At 35.2% G+C, this 23492-nt stretch overlaps 1 protein-coding gene across 1 annotated transcript in view; it reads left to right on the top strand.

Moving 5' to 3' along the window:
- Positions 1-225: 225 nt before the first annotated feature.
- The window catches only part of LOC129081049 (protocadherin-9-like), a 304701-nt gene continuing 281434 nt past the window's right edge, over positions 226-23492 (top strand). Inside the window, exons 1-2 of the mRNA XM_054586603.1 lie at positions 226-243; positions 839-1040. Coding sequence (XP_054442578.1) covers positions 226-243; positions 839-1040 — 220 coding nt within the window. The remainder of the gene's footprint in view (positions 244-838; positions 1041-23492) is intronic.

Genomic DNA, 23492 nt, shown 5'->3' with positions numbered 1-23492 from the left:
ATACCCTCCCTATTCAACAGATCTTGCTCCTCGCCCAGAGCAACTTGACTTTGTTTGTTTGTTTGTTTACCTGGATGAGAAAAGTCTTCCAAGGGGAACGTTTTCCCTATGTGGAAGAGAGGGAACAAAAAATGGCAAAAGCACTAAAAGGCAGCAAAATTGATGTGTTTAAAAACCGTTTTTGAGCAGTGGAAAAAAAATGCCTCGAGGGGTATATTGCATCAAATGGAGTACTTTTTTAAGGTACCTGAAGTTTAAGCGTGTAAGAATAAATACACAATTTTTGTATAAATAAATTCTAGTTTTTTTTGGGTCCCTTCTGATGGAGACATTGTGCAACTAGATGCCAAAGTAATATTCCAAATATCTCTCAAATGGGATATTCTGTAACAAATGACTGGTAGTAATATATAGGCCAGTGTTCAGAGTGATTTCATTGCAAAAACTGCCTAAAAATCATTAAGTAAACAAAATGTGTTAGTTCAAAAGAAATAGAATGTTACATTATATATGTTTGTACATTTTTGGTTATTTAGAATTTTTCTATAACCTTGACAAGTTAGATATTCTTTTTTGCCTTTCTTTCTACAATTTGCAGCAGTTTACCATTAGTGTTTGTTCTTAGATTATACAGGATTGAAATTCTTCCTTGTATTTTGTAAATTGGACATTACATGGTAAATGGCAAATAATAAATGTCTGTCTAGCTTTATTCTAAGTGTTAAAGACTTCGCTTTTACGTTGTATCATTAGATGAAAGTTTTTTTGATTTGTGTTCCTCTGCGCCCGTTCTATTCGGGAGGAGTGTTAATCAGCTGTCCTGTGGTCTTCTTTGTAGTCGCAGCGCCGTGTTACCTTTCACCTCCCCGACGGCTCCCAGGAAAGCTGCAGTGACAGTGGTCTAGGAGACCACGAGCCGGTGGGTAGTGGAACCCTGATCTCACACCCTCTTCCTCTGGTTCAGCCACAGGACGATTTCTACGACCAGGCCTCTCCGGACAAGAGGACCGAAGCGGATGGCAACTCTGATCCCAACTCGGGTGAGTCGTCTTCCAAACTCGCCTGTTTGGAGTTCCTCTGGTTTTTCCTGCGCACTTGAGCCTTAAACAATGATTCTGGGGAAAAAGTAAATGAACAGTTTTCTTTTTTCTATTTGTTTAATCCAGGTTATATTTTTGTTGTATTTTTTAAATATACCAAGTCTGATATGTGTGATTATATATTGGTGTTTTGTATTAATCTTAGCCTATCAATGACCAATGTTGTGGCTGGACCAGCAAGCACTGTGGTTCTTGTTATCATTGTAAGAAGCCCTTCAGCAGTAACCATCAGGAAACTTTAAAAACATACAGGTTTATTACTTATGAGGCCTGGAAATCACACAGCACACTTGGAACCACACAAGGAGAGGGTGTGGAGGGAAAGAGTGAGCGCATGGTCATGGGGTTGTGCTTCTATTGCATGGAAGCTAGGGCCCTAGGGGAGGGGTAAACAAGCAAGCAGCTCAGATTGTGAGTTGCTGAAATTAACAGAGATCTTGAAAACAAAGAAGGCTGCTTTGTTTTGTTTTCTCAATTGGTAGAGAGGTGAGAAGAGTCTGCTATTTTTAGTCATGTGCTCATTTGGAGATAACAGTCTTTGAAATGGATGTCTCAGCCATCAAAGTTTAAGTCAGGCACTTAGAGAAAAAAAAAAGCCTGGGTTTGCACTACAATTGGCTATTAAATTGTAGCTTTATTTTAAACCATTAAAAAAGGAAAAAAAAATTCAAAAAGTTATTCGTTGACAGACATCTTGGTGTTAAAGATGTTAAGGGCAATGTTAATCGTATCACTGATAGAAGAGTTAAGTGGAACATAGTCAGTGAAGAATAAGACAAAAATTATCCTGTGGAATGCTATTTTCCAATGAAGATTTTAAAAAATAGTGATCTAAAACAAGTGTGAATATTGGTGGTAATGATTTGGGGGTTTAGTTTTTTTTTCTGATTCCAATTTGGAGGATTTGTTTTTAATTAGTACACTGAACAAGTGGAATGACTGAAATGTACTGGGCAGAACCTAGACTCTCCATAGACCCGCACCGCACCTCAGAAAGCGCTGCCCCTGCGGAGTAAGTCCTGGGAGGCCTCTTCTGTGGCCTTCGGAGGGAATGTGGGACAAGCGTTAAACCTTTTTCTGTCATGTTATTATAAAAAATATATATATCACTGACTAGTTTAATTTTATTAAAAATTATAAGTGCACTTTAATAAGGATTATGGCAATTCTGTGACTGCAGTAGAAATACTAAAAGGAGGTAAAGAGTACAAACACACTTTGTTGACTAGTTTTGTCATGGTTATCCGGCAGTTGCATTCTCTGACTTCAAGGATTTTTAAATTGACTGTTTCCAGGATGGTGGGGGGGATCTTTTATGCATATGTACCCCTCAAACTCTGCCCTGATCTCTGCAGGTTTCTCTGATAAATGACACTCTGATCATTGCCATGTAACGTTACATTTGCATCTTCTTTTTGCTGAGATTTCTCCCTACTTTAACCAATCTTTTAGGAAGATCTAAATAAATTCCATACCCACTCTGGTTCTCAATCTTGCATGTTCTAGGTCTTGGTCTCATAAGGAAAAAACATAAGTACATCTTTTGACTTACATCCAGAGAAATAGGCCATACCTAAAGAGCTGGCCAAACTGGTCTCCTTAGATTTCTTGGTTTTGATTAGCCTAAGTACCACTGAATCTAGATGTTTACATGGAACCCACCTTTCCCAGGCTTGTGTGAAAAGGTCAGATAGGTAGGACAGCTCTTTCTAAACCGGTTTTCTAGTCTCCAATTTCTTCCTCCTCAATTTTAAAACATCTCTCATTGCCATTAAACCAAGGGCCTCAAAACTGGTTTTCAACTACCTGTTTCTAACAGGGAGTAGTTGGTTACTCTTGCCTTTGGGCTTCAGCCAAAACAAAGACAGAAGACACCATTTTAAATATAATTCTAATTAACCTAAGCTGCTCTAAGCCAGAACTTTATCCAATATATATTTAGCTACTCACCCAATGACTTAGACCTGGGCAATAGCACTGGGCGAACTTCCAAGTGGGATAAGATAGAAGAGATTCTAAAGAGAAAAAAAAATAGCAAAGACAAAAACCAAACCAAACCAACCAACCAACCAACACATCAAAAAACCCTTTAAAGCCTGATTCAGGAATCCTCAGAGTTATCGCCAATCTAGTCACATGGGCAAAGAGACCCAGGGGATGAAACGCCCTTGCACACTCCAACCTTCACCTCAACGCGGTGACTTCCCCCAGGGGAGTCATGGGCAATAAAATGTGTTAAATCAGAACAGTAGGACTTGGTTGAAGAAAGAGCAAGGAGAAGCCCTGAGGGCCCCTGGTGACTAAACGTTCTTTTTTTTCGGTTATTTTTTACATTTAATGGGACTTAAAATTTTAAACCTCTTTTTAAAAATGTCTAGAACAGAATTAAGTGAAATAGGCTAGATATATTGAGACTCATAACTAAATGGTAATTCATTTGGATATCGTGATTAAAGTTCTTCACTCACATTTTGTAATGAAATCTGAGAAATTTGTGAAGTGAGGTACAGTTTAATTGAAGCAATAATCTTCAGTAATTATAGTCTTGCTATTTAGATCTAAACTATTTTCTTTGTCTTCAATGGAACTTTCCACCTATGGTCTAATAATTTCTTGAAGAGCCATGATTTTATAGCAATCATGCTATACACATTTAAATCACAAATCTTGTGTTATCTGTAGAGTTATTTGGTATTGCATTTGCATGGATTCCTATTTTTTTCAAATATAATGATGGCAAAAAATAATTATCAGAGTAAATCGTATTTCCTTAAGAAGTGAACTTATTAACATAATCATGGACTCCATGTAAAATTCATTAAAACCGTTAACTCTGAGAAAATAGTAAGGGTTTTTAAATTCATGATTGTTATTTTTAACAAATATAAGTAGACTGATAAAAGAATTTTATTAAGTTTAAAGCAAACAAGAACAATTATATGATCAGATTAGGAACAGTTTATAATCACTAATTCAGAATTAAGACTTAATCTTGTCCTGCTGAGAATCATGTATGGGGTCATTTTTATATCTTGTATTTCTTTTAAATGTTTATTTAAAAGTATTTTCTGTTGTTTAACCGTGTGCAAAATTTTAGATTAATTTTTTTTATTAAAGTCCTGTCTGCCATATGTCTCTGACTCCACTTGGACTGTGTATGAATCAGTTGGTAAAGTCCTTAGTACGGATAGTTTTGAAACCTGATGATATTTATGGGTAATGTTTGAGGTCTACTTATGAGTCAGGGAAGCTACTAAATGTTTAAATACATTGCTTATGAATCCCACACCAAAATTTTACGTTAGTATTATAAATAAACTGAATTCCAGAAAATGTATTTATCTTAAACTACACAAGTATCTGAGGCAGAATGTGAACATAGGAGCAGCTGACTCCACAGCTCATGCTTTCACGGGGCAGAGAAACTACCTCTGTGCACACGTTTCAAGGCAGTGCATAACTCAGCGCAGTCATCACTGTCCTTGAGTTTTAAATGCTGAGGCACTAGTCTTATGTTTTAAGAGTAAATTTGAGCACTTAAATATTAAGAAAATGAGTTGGTTGAACATTTGCTAGTAAGATGAACAGCTTGTAAGAGACCAGCTCTTCAGGACCCATTGACGTTGGGTTCATGAAAATTTAGACATTAATAGAATTATTTTACACAGAAGTTTAAAAAAAGGAAGTACTTTACATATAGTTACATAATTTGTGAGTCAAGAATGAAGCTTGTGCACGCTGACTCTTACCTAGTTCTCTTTTTAGTGGAACAGTGAATCCTTATTATGTCCCTTATACCTTTTCCTCAAAGAAAATCTTTATGATTATCTTATGAACTGTCTTCTCTCCCATAAATCTGAAGACTATTTGCTTACTTTCTATTCTCCATGCATAACAGTACCTGGAATGTAGTAGGCCAGAAATGTATGTTTGTTGACTAAATGGGTAAATCAGTAATTCACACACACAAAAAAATGCGATGAGACAAATTAAAAGTGTTTTCTCAAAATAAAAACAAAGGAACAAAAACTAAAAAAGAATACATCATGTTAATGGTGGTGATCTTCAGGTTGGAGTGTTGATTTCTTTTAAATTGTTCGTATTTTCCACAATTTAATAGTGTATTTAAAATTATATTTTCATTTTGGAATTATAGAAAGCACCTGACATAATGTTGAGGAAAAGTATTCCTTTATATATATATATCTATAGATATTCCTTCATATCTATATATAGATATCTATAGATTATGCTACTACTATAGATATCTATATATCTATAGATATATAGTAAAATTATTCTTCATATATTCTTCATATATACAGTAAAATATGAAGAATAAATTATTCTTCACATATATATAGTATATATACAATAAAATTATTCCTGTCAGCCCTAAAGACACAACACATGAGTTCGGTCCAGGAAGTGTCCAGCCATGCACTGTGAAAAATAGACATTTCTTGAATAAGATACAAGACCCAAGAAATATTGTGTTCAAGCTTAACACAAAATTTGAGGCAGATGTGTTGTTCTACTGACTGATTTTAAATTATATTGTATTGATTATGCTACTACTACAGTTGCCCCAATTTTCCCCCTTTCCCCCCACCCAGACCCCCCCATTCCCTCAGGCAAACCCCACACCATTGTCCTTGTCCATGGGTCATGCATGTAAGTTCTTTGGCTACTCCATTTCCTACACTGTACTTTACATCCCCATGGCTATTCTGTAACTACCTATTGTACTCCTTTAGCCCCTCACATCTTCACCCATTTCCCCACACAACTTCCCATCTGGCAACCATCAAAATGCTTTCAGTATCCATGACTCTGTCTCTGTTCTACCTGTTTATGTAGTTAATTTTTTATATTAAGATGTCGATAGAGATGTACTTTTTGCCATTTTTTGGTCATAGTCTTGATCTTCTTTTTTTTAAATATGCCCCTTTAACATTTCATATAATAATGGTTCAGTGATGATGAACTTCCTTTAGTTTTTTCTTGTCTGGGAAGTTCTTTATCTGCCCTTTGAGTTGAAATAATAGCTTTGCTGGGTAGAGCATTCATGGCTATAAGTCTCAGAGTTTCATGACTTTGAATATTTCTTCCCAATCCCTCTAGCCTGCAAAGTTTCTTTTGAGAAATCAGCTGATAGTCTTATGGAATTCCTTGTAGTTAACTAACTTCTTTTCTCTTGTTGCATTTAAGATTCTCTATTTTTAACCTTTGGCATTTTAATTATGATGTGTCATGGAGTGGGTCTCTTTGAGTCCATCTTCTTTGGGATTCTCTGTGCTTTGTGGATTTGTATATGTATATTTTCTTCACCAAATTAGGGTAATTTTCTTCTTTCTTTTTAACTGGATTTCCAATTTCTTGGTCTTCCTCTTCTCCTAGCACCCATATGATGTGAATGTGGGACTTCTTGAAGTTGTCCCAGAGGCTGCTTATACTATTCCCATTTTTTTGGATTCTCTTTTCTTCTTCTTGTTCTGATTAGTTGTTTTTTGCTTCCTCATGTTCCAAATCATTGATTTGATTCTCAGCTTCATCTACTCTACTGATGTTTTCCTATAAATTGTTCTTTATTTCAGTTAGTGTATCATTTGTTTCTGACTAGATCTTTTTTATGCTGCTGAGGTCCTCACTGAGTTCCTCAAGCATCATGATAACCAGTGCTTTGAACTCTGTATATGATAAGTTGCTTATTTCCATTTTGTTTAGTTCTTTTTCTGGAGTTTTGATCTGTCTTTCATTTGGGCCATGTTTCTTTGTCATCTCGTTTTGGCAGCCTCCCTGTATTTTCTTCTATGTATGATGTAGAGCTGCTTTGACTCCCTGTTTTGGTAGTGTGGCTTAAGGTGGTAGGTGTTCTGTAAGGTCCAGTAGCACAGCCTCTCCTACCACCTGAGTTGGGTACTTGAGGTACACCCTTTTTGTGGGTTGAATATACCCTCCTTTATAGTTGAACCTTGGTTGCTGTTGGCATATCAATGGGAGGGCTTCACCCAGGCCAGTCAGTTGCAAGGAGTGGCTGTGACCACTGACTACCAAACTTTGCCCTCTGTGGAGGGTCAGCTGTGAATGAATAGGGTGATTGTGCTCCGATGTGGTCTGTAGCTGTCCACTAGGTACACAGGCCCTGGGATTTCCCAGGTGGTGCAGGCCAACGTCAGCCCCCACCTGTTCTTTGCCTGATGCCACCCTGCCTGACCTCTAAAGCAACCTGAGATGGCTCCCTCTTGTGCTGCGCTAGGAGATTCCCAGGTGAAGCCAAGCTGTGAACCTAGGCTAGCTGCTGCTTTGTGCCAATCCTGGGGCTTGCTGAAGCTAGCTGTTGCTTGCATGATAGGGTTTAGGAAGTTGTGAAGCATGAACCAAGACCAGCCCAATGCATGGAAAAGCAGCTCGGGTGGGCCCATAAATTGGGTGGGGTGCAGTCTCTGGTGATCTCCCAGTTGAGTCAAATAGTGTTAGCCAGGTTGATGGAGTCTCAGCTATAGCACCAGTTCGCCAGCTCTGTGGGGAGACATTTTGGAAAAGGGACAATGGCTTCTGCTCACCTTGATGTAAGATACTTTAGTTTCTCCCTGTATGGCACTGGTCACTTTCAAGCTGCTACTCCTTTCTGGAGCTCAGAGGAAGTAAATCTAGGTTAGTCCTTGTGTGGGTTCTTTAAAAGGAATTAATTGGGGTTCCAGCAATTTCTTACACTGGCACAATTCCCACTGCTTTTGCAGCCAGAAGTTGTGGTGACTTATCTCTCTGTCACTGGAACCCTGGGCAGGGGGTGCCTATTGTGGGGCTGGGACTCCTTCCTTGCTCCCTAGACATCCCTCCCAAATTTTTATCCATCAAACATGGGTGAGGGACCAGCCTATTCTGGGTATGCGCCCTTCCTGCCAGTCTGAATGGATGTGGTTTCTTTAATTCTATAGTTGTCAGACTTACATTCAACTTGATTTCTGCTGGTTCTGAGTGATGGTTATTCTATATAGTAGTTGTAATTTTGACATGGTTGTGTGAATAGGTGAGCCATGTCTGTCTATACCGCCATCTTGACTGGAGGTCTCACTCTGCTATTTTGAATGTGACAGCCATACAGTACACATGCTCATTCAGCGGCATCTACCACCCTCACTGACTAGTACAGTGAAGTCATCATTGTTCATGTATGCACAATTCAGCCCACTCTCCTTGGCTGCCTGGTTACACTGATGTTGTAGAAACCTTTTTCATTATATTAACAATGGCTGAGCTTTTTCTGGACTGGCCTTGCGTATGTTGAGAAAACAAATGAAAATTTAAAACATTGAGCATGAGAGAGAGTGTGTCCTTTTGGGGAGAAAAATCAAGTTAATGAAATTAAAAAGACTCCAGAAAAAATAAAATTGCCTTATCAAATTTCAATCCTAAAAAATTGTGCTTATCTTAACCTGCAGGAAAAAACTCACTAACTATAATACATAGTGGGAACTAAACATAAATTTAATTTTGTGGGGCACAGTATTATATTAAATCATTTTTATAAACTGTGTTTATAATTTTTATAAGTGTCCTAGAGCTAATTATGTAAATCCAAATAAAATTTCATGGTTTCATATGGTTATCTCTTGTATTCACTAGAATTTTTATGATCAGTTCAGGGTGATGCTACAAAAGTGTCCCCTGAGTTAACAAATCTAAAGGTCCTCCGAGAATGGTAGAGAGAAGAGGTAACCAATCCTACTATATTTTGAGCTTAAGGGGGGAAAAAAAAGTTTTCAAAACTCAGCCGTAAAATGAACACATATAATTTGATTACTTTCTTATCTTATGAAACTTCAATTTTTTTGTTTTATTAAACATATTTTTCTAAATCTAAATTCAAAACCTGTAAGTTGTTAACTATTTTTACTTCCAAATTAGAGAGGGCAATACATTTTGTAGATTAAAAATGCCTAGATTATAAATTGAACATACATCTACCCGTCTTTTTATCTATCTTTTATCTATCTGTCTCTCTATCCATATTATATTGCTAATTACCACAAACTTAGTACTTAAAACAAAAACGTCCATATTCTCTCAGTTTTTTTAAATATAGGGACCTCAGTCTGATTTGCCTAGTCTTCTGCTCAGGGTCTCAAAAGCCTGTAAGCAAGGTATCAGCCAGGCTGTAGTCTTATCTAGAGGCTAAAGTTTGGAACAGTTTACTTCCCAGATTTTCTAGATTGTTAGAATTTACTTCCTTGCAGTTATAGGACTGAATCCCAGCATTTTCTTAGGTATCAGTGGAATACTGCTCTTAGCAGCCAGAGGCGACCCTCAAGAGCTTGCCACTTATGCCTCCCCACATGACTGCTTACTTCAAAGCCAGTCAGAGATAGTGACTTTGTAGCAACATATAGTTTTATATGCAAGTTAGCATAGTCACAGGAATGACATCTCATTACTTTTACCACATCCTGTTGGTTGGAAGCAAGTCTCAGGTCCCGTCCACACTCAAAGGACAGAGGTACGTACAGGTAGTCATGAACACAAGGAAGTGGGGATCAAGAGGGACCACAATTTATACGACAGCCATTCTGATACCTCTTAGTATTCAAGAACTTTTGTTTCAGGTCCTTTATTCACTTTGCTTTTCCATGATTCACTCATTTATTTTTTCACTGATCTGTTCATTCTGTATACTCATGGTGAGGCTACTGTGTACCAGGTACCATGCTAGGTTCTGGGGAGAGACATTTAATTCAAGACTCACTAAATTAAAAAAAAAAAATGCTAAGTTACTAAACTTGGAGAGCAAGAGCTCTTAATATGTTCCCTGGTTGGAGAGATCCATGAATAGGTTCTTAGGAAGTTTAGGAATCTGGGAAATTTCTGAAATTGTTTTGCAATTTTTTCTTTCACTGTGGGGCATATTACGAATATTTTAAAGACCATGAAATGAAAACATACATGGAATTTTGTAAGAGAAAAGTTACTGGCTACCAATAATATTAATGACCTAGAATAAATGCCAATGATAAGTGTATGAAAAAAAGTGGGTGTTAGAATATAATATGTTTTGAATAAGGAGTCAGTAAAGATGCTATGAAAAAGATGTTTTAAACAAATTATATTGCATGGATAGAAATTGTCTAAGTAAATAAAGTGTGTGTTGGGGGGTTGACGGGTGCTTCTGGGTGCTATAAAAGGAAGTGTGGCCAGGTGGGCAAGCAGTGAACAATTCAATATCTTTGTAGCACATGCAAGTAAGTGTTCTTAGCTCTGCCACGTGGTCTCATGCCCCTCACTGCCAAAACGGGGCTATTAATTAATATCTATGTGAATGTTGCTATAAAACTACAGTTATTTGATATAAAGCACAGTGCCAAACATACTAGATACTCAAAAATAGTTAATATTAAACTGTTCGAGTATGCGGCAATACATGAAAAGCTTTTAAGAGAGAAACTGGAGCCAGCTTTTGAAAATCTGAGGAGGATAGGATAAACTATGATATAGCAGATAAGAGAGAAAGACTTGGTATTTCCAAGATTTAGTTTGTGAGACTTACTGGAAAGCCATGCAATTAAATATTTTAGATAATATAAGAGGAAAATAATTGGAATTAACATTTTTTTAATTTTAAAGTTTGATTCTGATTTGGAAATTGAAAAGTGACAACATAGAAGGTGATACAATTCTGGGAGTAAATGTGATAATTATGAGGAGAGAGAAGGAGTTCAAAAAAAATATTATGACAAATCTTAACCTAAATTTAGTGCAGGAAAAGGTGAGGTAGTGTAGAATGAAAGCAAAATCAACAAAATGAAAATATAGTTATAAAGATATTTGAAAACTTTGGAGAGGTGTAAATTGTGTATATACTAAGGGTGGCAGCAATGTGGACTTGTGAGTAAGAACAGAGACTGTGGAGTTACAATATCTCATAACCTGACTGATTGATCTTGGGGCCACAGGGCTGTCGGTGCACAGCTCAGGCTCAGTTTAGATATATCATTTCAAAATTATCATTATTATGAACAGATGGTGAAAAGAATCAAAACATGTATCTTAATTATTTTGTAAAATATTCAGGTTTTAAAAATTACCATGGTGAATTTTGAAATGTGAAATTATTGTTATATATAAAAAGAAAGAAAATTCTAACAAGGTCATAGTTTCAAATTGTAAAAGCTTCATATTTCCTGTTCTTTTTTGTGACTATTTTTTCATATTAACTACATTTTATGGGTCATTTCAAAACATCAGTTTGCTAAAGACTGATAAAAGATAAATAATAAAGAATATTTATGTTCCAGTACTGTTTTGTTTTACCTTAAATAAATTTTTGCTCATTTTATGATTTCAAAGTATTATATTAATAACAAAACACTTTCTGTTGTATTATTTTATTTTTTAGAGAGTTACAATGAGATGATTTTAGATATTATTCCCTAAAGTAGTTAAAAATATAAAACAAGCAGAAGCACAAGATTTCCCTTCTGGAAAACTGTAAATCTACTAAATTTCAAATATGACTTTAATCCCTAAAAGAAGCTTTGAGTACCTTTTTTTATCAATATTTAAAATTGTTAGTAATATTCTTTTGCATTTCAACTTATTTAAGAGGTCATGAATAGTGTTAACTGCTATAGTAGAGGTATCTGTAGGAGCAATGCGCCTCCTAGTGTAAAGTTAGGGTAATGTCAGCTCTCATTGGTGTGCTGCATGGAATCACATTTCCAATAGCTGCATGCTGTCATGTGATTCATTATTCTAAGGATCCATAAAACAGAATAATGTTACTTTATCCTAGATTAGGTGTCTGTTCTTGAGGAAGAAAAGCACTTCTTTGTATATCTATGTTAATGATAATTTAAGAGTGTAAAAAGTGATGGATAAATAGATACAAAAATAAGCAGCCATATCTAAAAAGAAGAGCTTACTGATTTCAGTAACTGCTAGAAGCATAAAAATAAAGGTTTCTTTTTTAACCTCAAATAAAGCCATGTCTCAAAGAAAATGTGGAAATAAATTACAAATTGTAAGGAATATACAATCCTAAAATCACAGTAATACCTTTTATCTGAGTATATGAAAATAAATAAAAATTATCTAGTTTAAAACAATTTGAAATATTTGAAGAAAGCATAGATGTTTGTCTAAAATGTCCTAAATTTACCTCAATGCTATATTGACACACATTTCTGACAGATGATTGAACATTCCTCAGGTTAGTATGACTAACAAATACATGGTTGCTGAATTTTAATAACTCTGAAGAAAGTTTGCCAGATAAAATACAGGATGGCCAATTAAATTTGAATTTCATATAAACAATAAAAATTTTTTTCTAATTGTGTTAAATATTGCAATATTTCCATGTTCCTTGCAATATTTGGAGCATACTTAGACTAAGAAAATATTAAAATGTGTCAGAAATTCAAATTTAAGTAGCCAACCTGTATTTTATTTTTTCTAAAATTAACAACTCTGCCCCCAAAATATGGTGTTGAATTAAAACTTAATTTAAAACTCATAAAAGTCATGTATTATGGGGAACTCTACCCTGGCATGTGTTTAATTACAATTAAAACTTAGAGCAATGTTTAGTCCACCTTAGGGTTCATCATGTGACACTGCCTCCTAAAGAGATACTATTTCTTTACTTTGAAATGCATCAGTTTTTAGTGTAGTTATTTCCATATTAGAGAATAATCACACTTCAACTTTACAAATTCAGTCTGTGCTTATATTCAACAGTATGAATATTTTACTCCATTGTGGGATGGTGACGTTTTATATTGGTCTTGTACTGATGCAAACAGAGAGAAATTCCTCTCAAAGTTTTGCCTCATTACTTTTTTGGTTTAATACTCTTTTTCATAGGTCATATTTTAGGATTCTTTATGTATTAATTGATTTTTACATAATTTCTTTGCTTTAAGAATCTTATCTATAATTTTAAGATCTAACAAATTTCAAATGAACGTATGTCAACATGGGAGGAGGGCATTGGGCAGAGGGAGGTGTGGAGAAGCATTATTTAAATTTGTTTCTGTATTTTAAGACTTTTGTTGCAAATCCTAATAAATATATCCACCTAGAATACCAAAAAACACATATTTTAGACCCCTCTAGTCAGGTGCAGGAAAGAAATGTGTGTGGAAGTTAATTGCTGTGGAGTTAGACAGACTGAGAACCAACAACGCCTCCTCCTCTGGCCAGCTACGTGACTGCTCCACAGGCCTCACCTGCACATGGGATCACTATTGGATTATTCACCTCATAGACCTGATCAAATTGCACGCTAACACATGCAGCTCACTTAGAACAGTTCTTAGTTCATAGCACATCTTCAGTTAGGTTAGTATTATTGTAAGAATTAAGTCCCACTAAACAATTATCTAAGTAAATCTCTTGGCTTCCATCCTGTCCTCATAGTGATATACAAGGACAGAAATATGGGACCTGTTTCCCCTACATTCCAATTTCTTGCTGGCTACTTAAGGAAAGACAGATATTGCTTTTTTTTTTAAGTGTATCTTAAATCATCAAGATAATATTTTAGCTCTGCGTTTCATTTTATTTGTATAGACTATTAAGTTTTGTTTTTAAAAATTGTGTGATTCAGCACTAGTTGTTTGAAATGTTGCATAGATTTAGTCTAAAAAGAGCTTTTGAATGATAATTGTAGGGAATTTGTTATTTCTATAGGATCAGCCCAAGCATCTACAAACAGGTTTAACTGGTGAGAATTTATTTATATATGAGTAATATTAACTAAGATTTTATAATATCCCAGACTCATTTTCATTTGAATTTTGAACAGTCACAGATTTATTCCTAAAAACTAGTCAGAAAACGTTTTATTTCTTTGTAATTAGCAATAACCTAACTGACAGTCAGATTTGCAAACAGGAAAATATACTGTATTTGGGGCAAATTTGCCAGTTAATTTCTGCAAATCAACAGCACAATTAAAAATAACCTAACAATTTTTATATAAATGCTCATTGGAAGGAAGGAATTAAACCATAAACTTTCTAAAGTGCAGGTGCTGGTTCATTGATTTTTTTTTCATGCTTTTGTATTTTGACATGAACAGGTATTTTATCATTCCTGCACATTCAAAAGAAAAACCTTTTCACATTAGGAATAAAATACGAATACTTGAACTAGCTTTTAAAATATTCCATGAATAAAAAAAGATGCTTTAGTCATGGAAGAGTACATTATATTTTATATTTTTTAAGAAGCAGTCTTCGCCCTGACTAGTATGGCTTAGTGGATTGGGCATCATCCTGCAAACCAAAGGGTCACCAGTTTGATTCCCTGTCAAGGCATATGCTTTGTTGTGGGCTGGGTCATCATTTCGGGGCATACAAGAGGCAACCAATTGATTTTTCTCTCTCTTTCTCCCTCTCTTCTCTTCTCTCTAAAAAAATAAATAAATAAAATATTTTAAAAATGAACAAGAAGCTCTCTTAGACTAAGCACAGTATGACAATTGTGAAACTATATCTAGGAACTAAAAATAGATTTAGGGGCCCCACAAAACAACAGGCAAGTTAGGAAAGGCGCCATCCTATCATAGAAAGAGAGGTGCCTCATTGGAATATTTTCTCAGGGCTCTGTTTATTAGGGAAAGACATTTTTAAATGAAGTCAAAGAGGGTTCCTAATTCAGAAGTGGATATTGAGTTCTGATTTAAACTCCTTATGCACTAGCTACAGTATATATCTAAAATTAACACTTCAGTAATCTAAGTCAAAACTATGGTGCAGAAGATTATGATTTAGAACCAGACATTCATGTGTTTTGAGATAGAAATTCCAATGCTCCGCATACAGTAAAATCTTTTAGTGTTTTAACCCTCATCTGAGGATCTGACTTTAGAGAGAGAGAGAGAAAGACTGAGAGAGACATCAATGAGAGAGAGAGACATCCATTGGTTGCCTTCCCTGTGTACCACAACCAGGGACTGAATCCAAAACCTAAGTATGTGCCTTGGCTGGCAATCAGACCCACAATGTTTTGGTGTATGGGACGACACTCCAGCCAACTGAGCCACCGATCAGGGCCACATACAGTAAAATCTTTACTCGAGCAGCAAGTAGTACAAGAAAGAGGGATTGTTTACTTGAGATTTTTCTGCCTTCTTTAGGTAGACCTGTAGTGCTCTGTACTTCCCTGTCAGGATTGTTTATGCTGTGTCCCATAGGTCTTGGGATGTTGTGTGTTCATTTTGACTTGTTTCCAGGTACTTTTTGGTTTATTCCTTGATCACATTGTTGACCCATTCCTTATTTAAGAACATATTATTTAGCCTCCATGTCTTTGAATGCTTTTGAGTGTTTTAATTGAGGTTGATTTCTAGTTTCAAGCCATTGTGATCCAAAAAAAATGCTTGATATGATTTCAGTTTTCTTGAATTTGTTAAGACTTATTTTGTGTCCTATCATGTGGTTTATCTTTGAGAATGATTCATGTTCACTTGAGAAGAATGTGTATTCTTTTGCTTTGAGTTGAAATGTTCTATTAATGCCAGTTAAATCTACTTGACTTAGTGTGTCCTTTAAGACAGCTATTTCCTTGTTGAATTTTTGTCTGGAAGATCTATCCATTGGTTACAATGGGGTGTGAAAATCTCCAACAATGACTGTATTGCTGTCGATCTCTTCCTTAAAGTCCTCCAAGATATTTTTTTTAATGTATTTGGGTGCTCCTATATTGGGTGCATATATGTTTACAAGGGTTATATCCTAGCCATCAAAGATGCAAATTAAAACCTCAATGAAATATCACCTCACATCTTCCAAAATGGCTATAATTAATAAATCAACAAACAAAAAGTGCTGGCAAGGGTGAGGAGAAAAGGGAACCCTAGTTCACTTTGATGAACTAGGTGCAGTCACTGTGGAAAACAGTATGGACATTCCTCAAAAAAAATAAAAATGGAACTGCTTTTTGACCCAGCAATTCCACTGTTAGGATTATACCCTAAGGATTTTGAAACACTAATTCAAAAGAACTTATGCACCCCAGTGTTCACAGCAGCACAATTTACAATAGCCAATTGCTGGAAACAGCCTAAGTGCCCTTCAGTAAATGAGTGCTAAACAAGCTGTGGTACATTTACACAATGCAATACCATGCAGGAGTAAACAAGAAAGAATTTTTACTTTTTTTTGTAACAGCATGGATGGAACTGGAGACTACTATGCTAAGTGAAATAAGCCAGTTGGTGAAAGAAACATACCGTATGATCTCACTTATAAGTAATATCTAATAAAAAAATACACTAACAAGCAAATGGAACCAACAGCATAGAAACATGCTACAGACTGACAGCTATAAGAGAGGAGGGCAGAAGTGAGGATTAGTCAAAAGAAGGGGGAGGGATTAGGTAAAGAACATGTATGAATGACGCATGGACATGGACAATTGTATGGAGATTGACTGTGGAATCTGGGACAGACTGGGTGGAGGGATTAAAAGGGGAAATTAGGACAATTCTAATAGTGTAAACAATAAAAATATTTAAATTTAAAAAAGGAAAAGGGAAAGGAAATTAGTATATAGTCTGTCAATTCTATGTGATGGTAGCACAATCAGAAGACTTTTTGGTGCTTCAGTTCATTTCTTGTTCAAAAAGGTTTGGAATATTAAGGTACTTTATTTCCTGCAGTGCCCTAGGAACATGTATTTCAGAATAAAGAAACTTGAGGTTAAGATTGGCCCTGTCTTCTCTCTCAATCTCTGTCTCTTTCTCCTTCCTCTCCCCTTTCTCTCTGTCGGTCTTTCTCTCTCTTATCTTCCCTCTCTTACTCTATCACTCTCTGTCTTTCTAAGATATTAATGTAAATGTCTTAAAGAAAGGAAGTATTAGAAATAGTATAAACAAAGTGCCCTGAATAAGGTCTGGCAGGTAACAAAAGCTCAAACATGTCAGCATTACAATTAAGTAAGGGATGCTGTCTCTCCTTACTTGTATTAGGGTCCTCACACAAGGACCCTGTATAGTCCGTCCTAATATAATGTTTCTAATCAAACATAAGTGGATAAACTGAAGAGGCAATTTGAGTAAGTAAATGAGGAAAAACCTATTGAGTATTTACATGACTAATGTACCAGCGTACATTTAATGAACACAAGGAAAGGTGTTTTGACTGTTCAGACAACATTTTTAAGTACTTCAGAATTCTCATACACATGATTTTTAATTATTTTTATCAAATATAAAATCAGTAAAGGCAATATGCATGGTTATGATAGTTTAGATGGTATTGAATAAAGAGCTTTAAAATTCTCAAATAGTCAACTATTCAAGATAATCTACTAACTGTATATAGAAAGTACAAATTTTCATGGAGTTTTTAAAACTAAAAACCTCCTTTATATTCTATTATATTTATTTTTATATGATAAAAATTCATAAATTATTGATTTATGTTACATTAATAGACATTTGAGTTATAGTACTATTAACCTGTATGAAATAAAATTGCTATGAAGACAAGACAAACTAAAATATTTACTTTTATAATACATAATATTTTAAATTACCAAAGGGGATATATTTGTAATAATTTATGTATTATACTCAAAATATTATTGATTCAGAATCAAAGTTTCTACTTTGCTTGAGCTTTTTAAAAATTTTCCTTATATTCCTCAATTGCTTTTTACTTGGCCCCAAAATGAACTGCAGGCAGACATCCCTGATCCATTGTTAGAAAGCCTGATATGACTTTCTCACTGACTTTAGAAAGTATTGACTTTCTCATTTTCATGGAATTGCATAAGCCCCTGGAATAGTATTTCTTTTCTCCATGGCTAAGTATTCCCTTCCTCTTTGACCTTAGCTACAGTGTGCTTGCCCTCGACACTCCATCTCCCGCTCTCAGCACTACTGACACACATTTGAAAACTTCACAGAGCACACACAAAGTTGGGGTCTCTGTGGAATGAAAAGGCAGAGAAATAAAGGAGACTTTGAAAGGTCCCTCAGCTAATTCGTTTGCTACAATTCAAGCTTACAGTCTATGGCGATCATCCTTTAGGTTTTCTCACTGACTGATAAGCTTTTCCCTTTCTTACAATTCAAGATGCTGATTTCAATCCAAATATATTTAATGCATTTCTCAAATACTTTAGGAGCCGTTACTTCCTTTTCTGTCCCAAATATTTTAGAAACTGTTACTTCCTTTTTTTTTTTTTTTTTGTCCTGTGGTGATGTGGAGGTCAAAAGGAGCAGCATGTCTAAAGAGTCCCTCGGTTTGATTCTGCGCCTGAGTGTAGCTCAGGGTATCTCTTGCTTGGAGGCGTTTGACAGAACTGTCTTCTATTAGCCTTTAGGGTGAGGTTCAAACTCTGTCTATTCCCTTTGCCTCATTGCTAGCACTATTAGTTTGGGGAATTGGAGGTTTGAGTGAACGATGTAACTCATCTTCTTACTCCAAGCAGCTGACAAAACCTTGGCTATAATGCTGATTCTCTGTACCAATAAAACAAAATGAAGGAACTTTTTAAATACTAAGTTTTGCAGTATTTTTTTCTGCAATGTTTATTCAGAAGAAATGGTTGAGGTTGTAAATATGTGAGAATTTTTAATTATTAAAAAACAGTATGGTCTACTTGAAGTTTTAAACTTTAGAATATTTTGTCCAGGCAATTAGAGCATCTTATGTAAATAACATAATAAAAAGTTTAATCTTAAACCTAATGAATGATATTATTCTAAACTCTATGTGATCAGTTATCACAGATCGCTAACTTACAGTTTTATTGAAATATTGTTATCAGCTTTATATATATCCCTATCTCTTTATCTCTATTGTGTTTTAAATGACACATATGTCAAAATAATATAGTTAGAAAATATCCTCTGACTGAGAGCAGTCCCGAAGAAGAAAATTTCTTCTTTGCACTCTCCATTCATTCATTTTTTTCTTTCTAACATTTTCATTTATTTAAAAACTTACCTACTTTAAAAATTTCTTATTTATTTATTTATGTATTTGGAATTTTTTTTTTTTACTGAATGCCCTCTGCATTGCAGGATGTTTAAAGAAGCATTTTAAACATGCTATATTTCATTTGCTTTGTCTACTGAGATAATACTCATTTTATACGTGCTTTCTGGTGAAAATGATGATTACATAAAATAGGCAGTGACATAATTAAATAAATTATTAAATAGCCACAGAAATTATCAATTCCTTCACCAGAAAACATCAGTCATTTTGATTATGACTCATGCATATACTTATTTGAAAATTTTAGTACTTTACAGTAGCTAACAATTGCATAATACTTCTTCAAGCAGATGTTTAGGTTTTGGACTTATTTGCCTATAATCAATCCAATCAAGTAAATTTTTAGACTGATTTATTGGTACTATGAGAACATAAATATATAGGCATGATTAATTAGAGTAGCACAGAAATTTAGAAATAGCTTTGGTAAATACTGTACAATAGTGCCCCATTGTCCTGGGGGATACATTCTAAGATACCCAGTGAATGCCTGAAACTGTGGATAGGACCAAACTAATTATCTATCTAACTATCTATCTATCTATCTATCTATCCATCCATCCATCCATCTAGCCACACTGTTCTTTTATATTATATTTCCTTTTATTTGCAGTTTCATTTTTCTTATTTTCAGTGACCCATGGCCAACTGCAGTCCAAAAATATTAAATGGAAAATTCCAGAAATAAACAATTCATAGGTTTTGAATTGAAGTGCCATTTGGAGTAGAGTGATAAAATTTCTTGCCCTCTTGCTCTCTCCTACCCAGGAAGGGACTTATCCCTTTGTCCAGCATATCCCGCTGTAAACATTGCTCTCCTGTTAGTCACTTAGTAGCCATCTCGGTTATTAGATTGTCACAGTATTTCAGTGCACTGTTATAATTTTTACATTTTATTATTAGCTATTTTTGTTAATCTCTTACCAAACCTAACTTATTAATTATGCTTTGCCATAGATAAGCATATGTAGGAAAAAGAAACATAGTATGCATAAGGGTCAGTACTCCCCCTCGTTTCAAGAATACACTGGGAGTCTTGGAACTTACTCCTCTCAGATAAGGAGGGACTCCTATACTTGCATACACTGCATGGCTTCTCTTTGGCATATTTAAATTGCAGGCATCGGTACTCTTGAGCATAGAGCCTGGGAACATATATAACGTATACATACTAGACAAAGGCGTGATTCACATAATGGGAGGAACAGAGTGAACTGACGGAGATTACATCCTGCTACACAGAACACAGTACACAGTTTAAAACATGCACGGTTTAATTTAATATTTCCAAACCACGGTTGATTGTGGGTAACTAAAATGGAGGAAAGGGAAACTGGATGAGCGGGGACTGCAGTGCTTTCTGCCTGAGTAGACTCCATCTTGCCTTTACGATGAGACGGTCAGTGCAGAGGGACCTCATAATTTTTTCTTTCCAAGAACTGTGATTTGCCATCACATGTTTAATGAAATAAATCTACAAGACACTACATAATTTGTAACAGTTTGGACTTTAATAATATTTACTATTTATTGAGTGCTTACAATATGCTGGGCACTTTGATAGATTCTTTCCTGGCTGAAATCATTCCCTGTTACAACCTTATGAATGAAGTATCATTTTTCTATACAAAAACAAAAACGAAACACCTGAGGCTTAAATTCACTAATAATTGTCTCAAGGTCACAATGCTGATGAGTGGCAGATAGGATCCTAAAGTCAGCTTTCAATCAGTAAATTGCTTCCTCAAGACACTCCTTAATAATGTTTTGTTTTAAATCTTAGTATTTTTATACTTAGCACATAGTTTTTTAATAGGGACACTTAGTGTTTTTAAAGATCCATTGAAAAACAATGAATTTTTGACTCGAGTATGAATAGAATCTGCAAGCTCAGGTTTATCATCAAGTAAAGGATTTTGTCTTTGTAGCACACAACACTAAAGTACCACCACAATTTTAGTATAACACTGACTTTAACATAAACGTGTGGGTCATAAGAAACATTAACGCCATGACTGATTTTCTTTTTAACTTATGTTTAAGCAATGCGTAAATGATTTGTTATTAATTTTTAAGCTTCAGTTAAAAAAGAAAGGCTGATACTTAAGTTAGGATGAGCTACCCAAGGGGGAAAAAAATCCACTTAGTTAGGATTTCCAATTTTAGCAAGTAACAATACAGTACACCCAGTTAAATTTGGATTTCAGATAAACAACGAATACTTTTTTTATGTACCATGAACGATCTAGGTCAAAGGACATACTTACACTAAAGCAATACTTATAATTATTTGATACTCAAATTTGACTGAGTATCCTAAATTTTATCTGGCAACCTAATACCAAGTAGAAAAATGTTGATTACGCATTGCTATTATTAATTTTATTTATAATTGTTGCACACATATCTGGACTACCATTTCAATAAGAATAGAAATGTCTTTTTAAAAATTTTTTTATTGTCATTCAATTACAGTTGTCTCCATTTTTCTGCCATTGCTCTCCCCTCCCCCGCCCACCCCTTTACCTCTTACATCCAATCCTACCCCACTCTAGTTATTGGTGGGTCCTTCATACATGTTCCCTGATTCATCCTAACTTCTTACAGAAGCAAGCATATTTTACTCAGCATTCCAGTTCTTTTCCCTTGAACATACTTTGCCAAGTGCTTATTGACACCTAACATATGTATGGGTATCTCCTGTTAGAATGGAAGTTCCATGAGAGATCTTGCTCAGTGCTATATCCCCGGTGCCTATAACAATGCCTACTGCATGGGAGGCAATCAATAAATGTGTTGAATAAATATGAAAAGTACTCATTGCAGTTATACTCCTATTAAGTATTGACACATAATAGGGAGGAAAGCATGTACATTTTTTCTACTACTAATAGAAGCACAAAAAATGCTGCCGTGACCCTCTGGCCAGAGACAGCGAACCATTTGTTCTCACGGCCTGCCCTCCAAAGTCTGGTTTGGTGTGGGAAGAATAAGAGAGTGGGTGAGTCTGGTTCCTCTGCAGGCTCTTGTCCTGAGGACCATTGATAGATGAAAAGGCTGCCAACACCTTAAAGAGCTGCGTTAATGCTGAAGGCGGCCGTTTGATTTCCGTTTCACTCCTGAAACTGTGTTTTAGATCCTGCAAATCTTGGCAGACCCTGGAGGAGGCGGATGCCCCTGTTATCCAGAATAATGAATTGCACTTGAAAAGTGAAGTCATCCAATGTTGTTGTTGAGGGGGCAGAATGGGCCTAGCACAGAAACGAATGCTTCTCTCTAACACTGGGAGTTGCAGAAGAAAAACTGCAATCATTTGAGCCACACATGCCATTGTATAATATTGTCTCTGCATCAAGTCTATTAAGATAATGTATGGAAAACATGTTTATTCATCTGGCAAAACTAATAAATAAATAAAACTGTTAAATAAATAATCAGACCGCCAGCTCCTGTGAATAGTCTGTCATGTGAACACTTCATTTACTGTTTAGCTGAAGGCTGAACAGGACAAAGCGGGAACCGAGTAGACGATAACTTTTAGATATAGTTAGTCTTTATTATTAAGCCTACCATTCAGTATTTGTAAGAGCTGCTTGTAAATGTCATGTGTTGTACTTTGGTACTCTCTCCTTTGTCTTTATCTTTCCTTCAAAACTTTAACCTTTGTATTCAACAGTATATGATATCATAGGAGTACGAGGAGTTTTCTGGATACAACAAGAGTTATTTAGGCTTTATTTAGTGATTTTTCATTACTACCAAAATGGAGCTTCTTCATAAATTCAGTGAGTTTGTCTAAGGGCAGTGTATTTTTGTCAGTTCCAATGCAAATATTATTTTGGTCAAGTATTTGGTCCAAAATTTAGAAGATATAATAAGTAAATCTACCAACAACTCCAACTCTTACATGTGTATGTACACCAGTTATAGTAAATTTGGATGGAAGCTGTATTTGATGCACTATAAAATTCCAGTAATTAATATTATTGCATTAATATAAGACATTTCAAATATAATGTTATTTTAAAATTTACTCTAAATCTCAATGATTTTGAAACCTTACTTTCTCTCAACACCCAGATTCCTAGTACATGTGACAGTTTGATCAGTATGTCACTACCTCATCTAGTTAGAACGTTGCAGTCATTCCTAAAAGCAAGTATTAAATCAGAAAGAACTATGAAAAGTGATGTGGTTGCTGCCCTACTAGCAGAGGTATCAATGGGAAAATATTTTGCATAGGATAATACTTGAAAAACATATTACTAATGAATGGTTTTCATTGAATGATGGGATTGAGAAAGAACAAATTATCATTTGTTCTATTTTATATATATATATTTAATTTTTATATTTCCAGCCTTTGTTAATTTCTCAT

The sequence above is a fragment of the Pteronotus mesoamericanus genome, unplaced genomic scaffold (genome assembly GCF_021234165.1).
Source record: "Pteronotus mesoamericanus isolate MK-2021 breed Mesoamerican mustached bat unplaced genomic scaffold, CSHL_Meso_final contig_94, whole genome shotgun sequence".
Classification (NCBI taxonomy): Eukaryota; Metazoa; Chordata; class Mammalia; order Chiroptera; family Mormoopidae; genus Pteronotus; species Pteronotus mesoamericanus.
The sequence above is the reverse complement of the archived record's forward strand: the minus strand, read 5'-3'. Positions and strand labels throughout refer to the sequence as shown.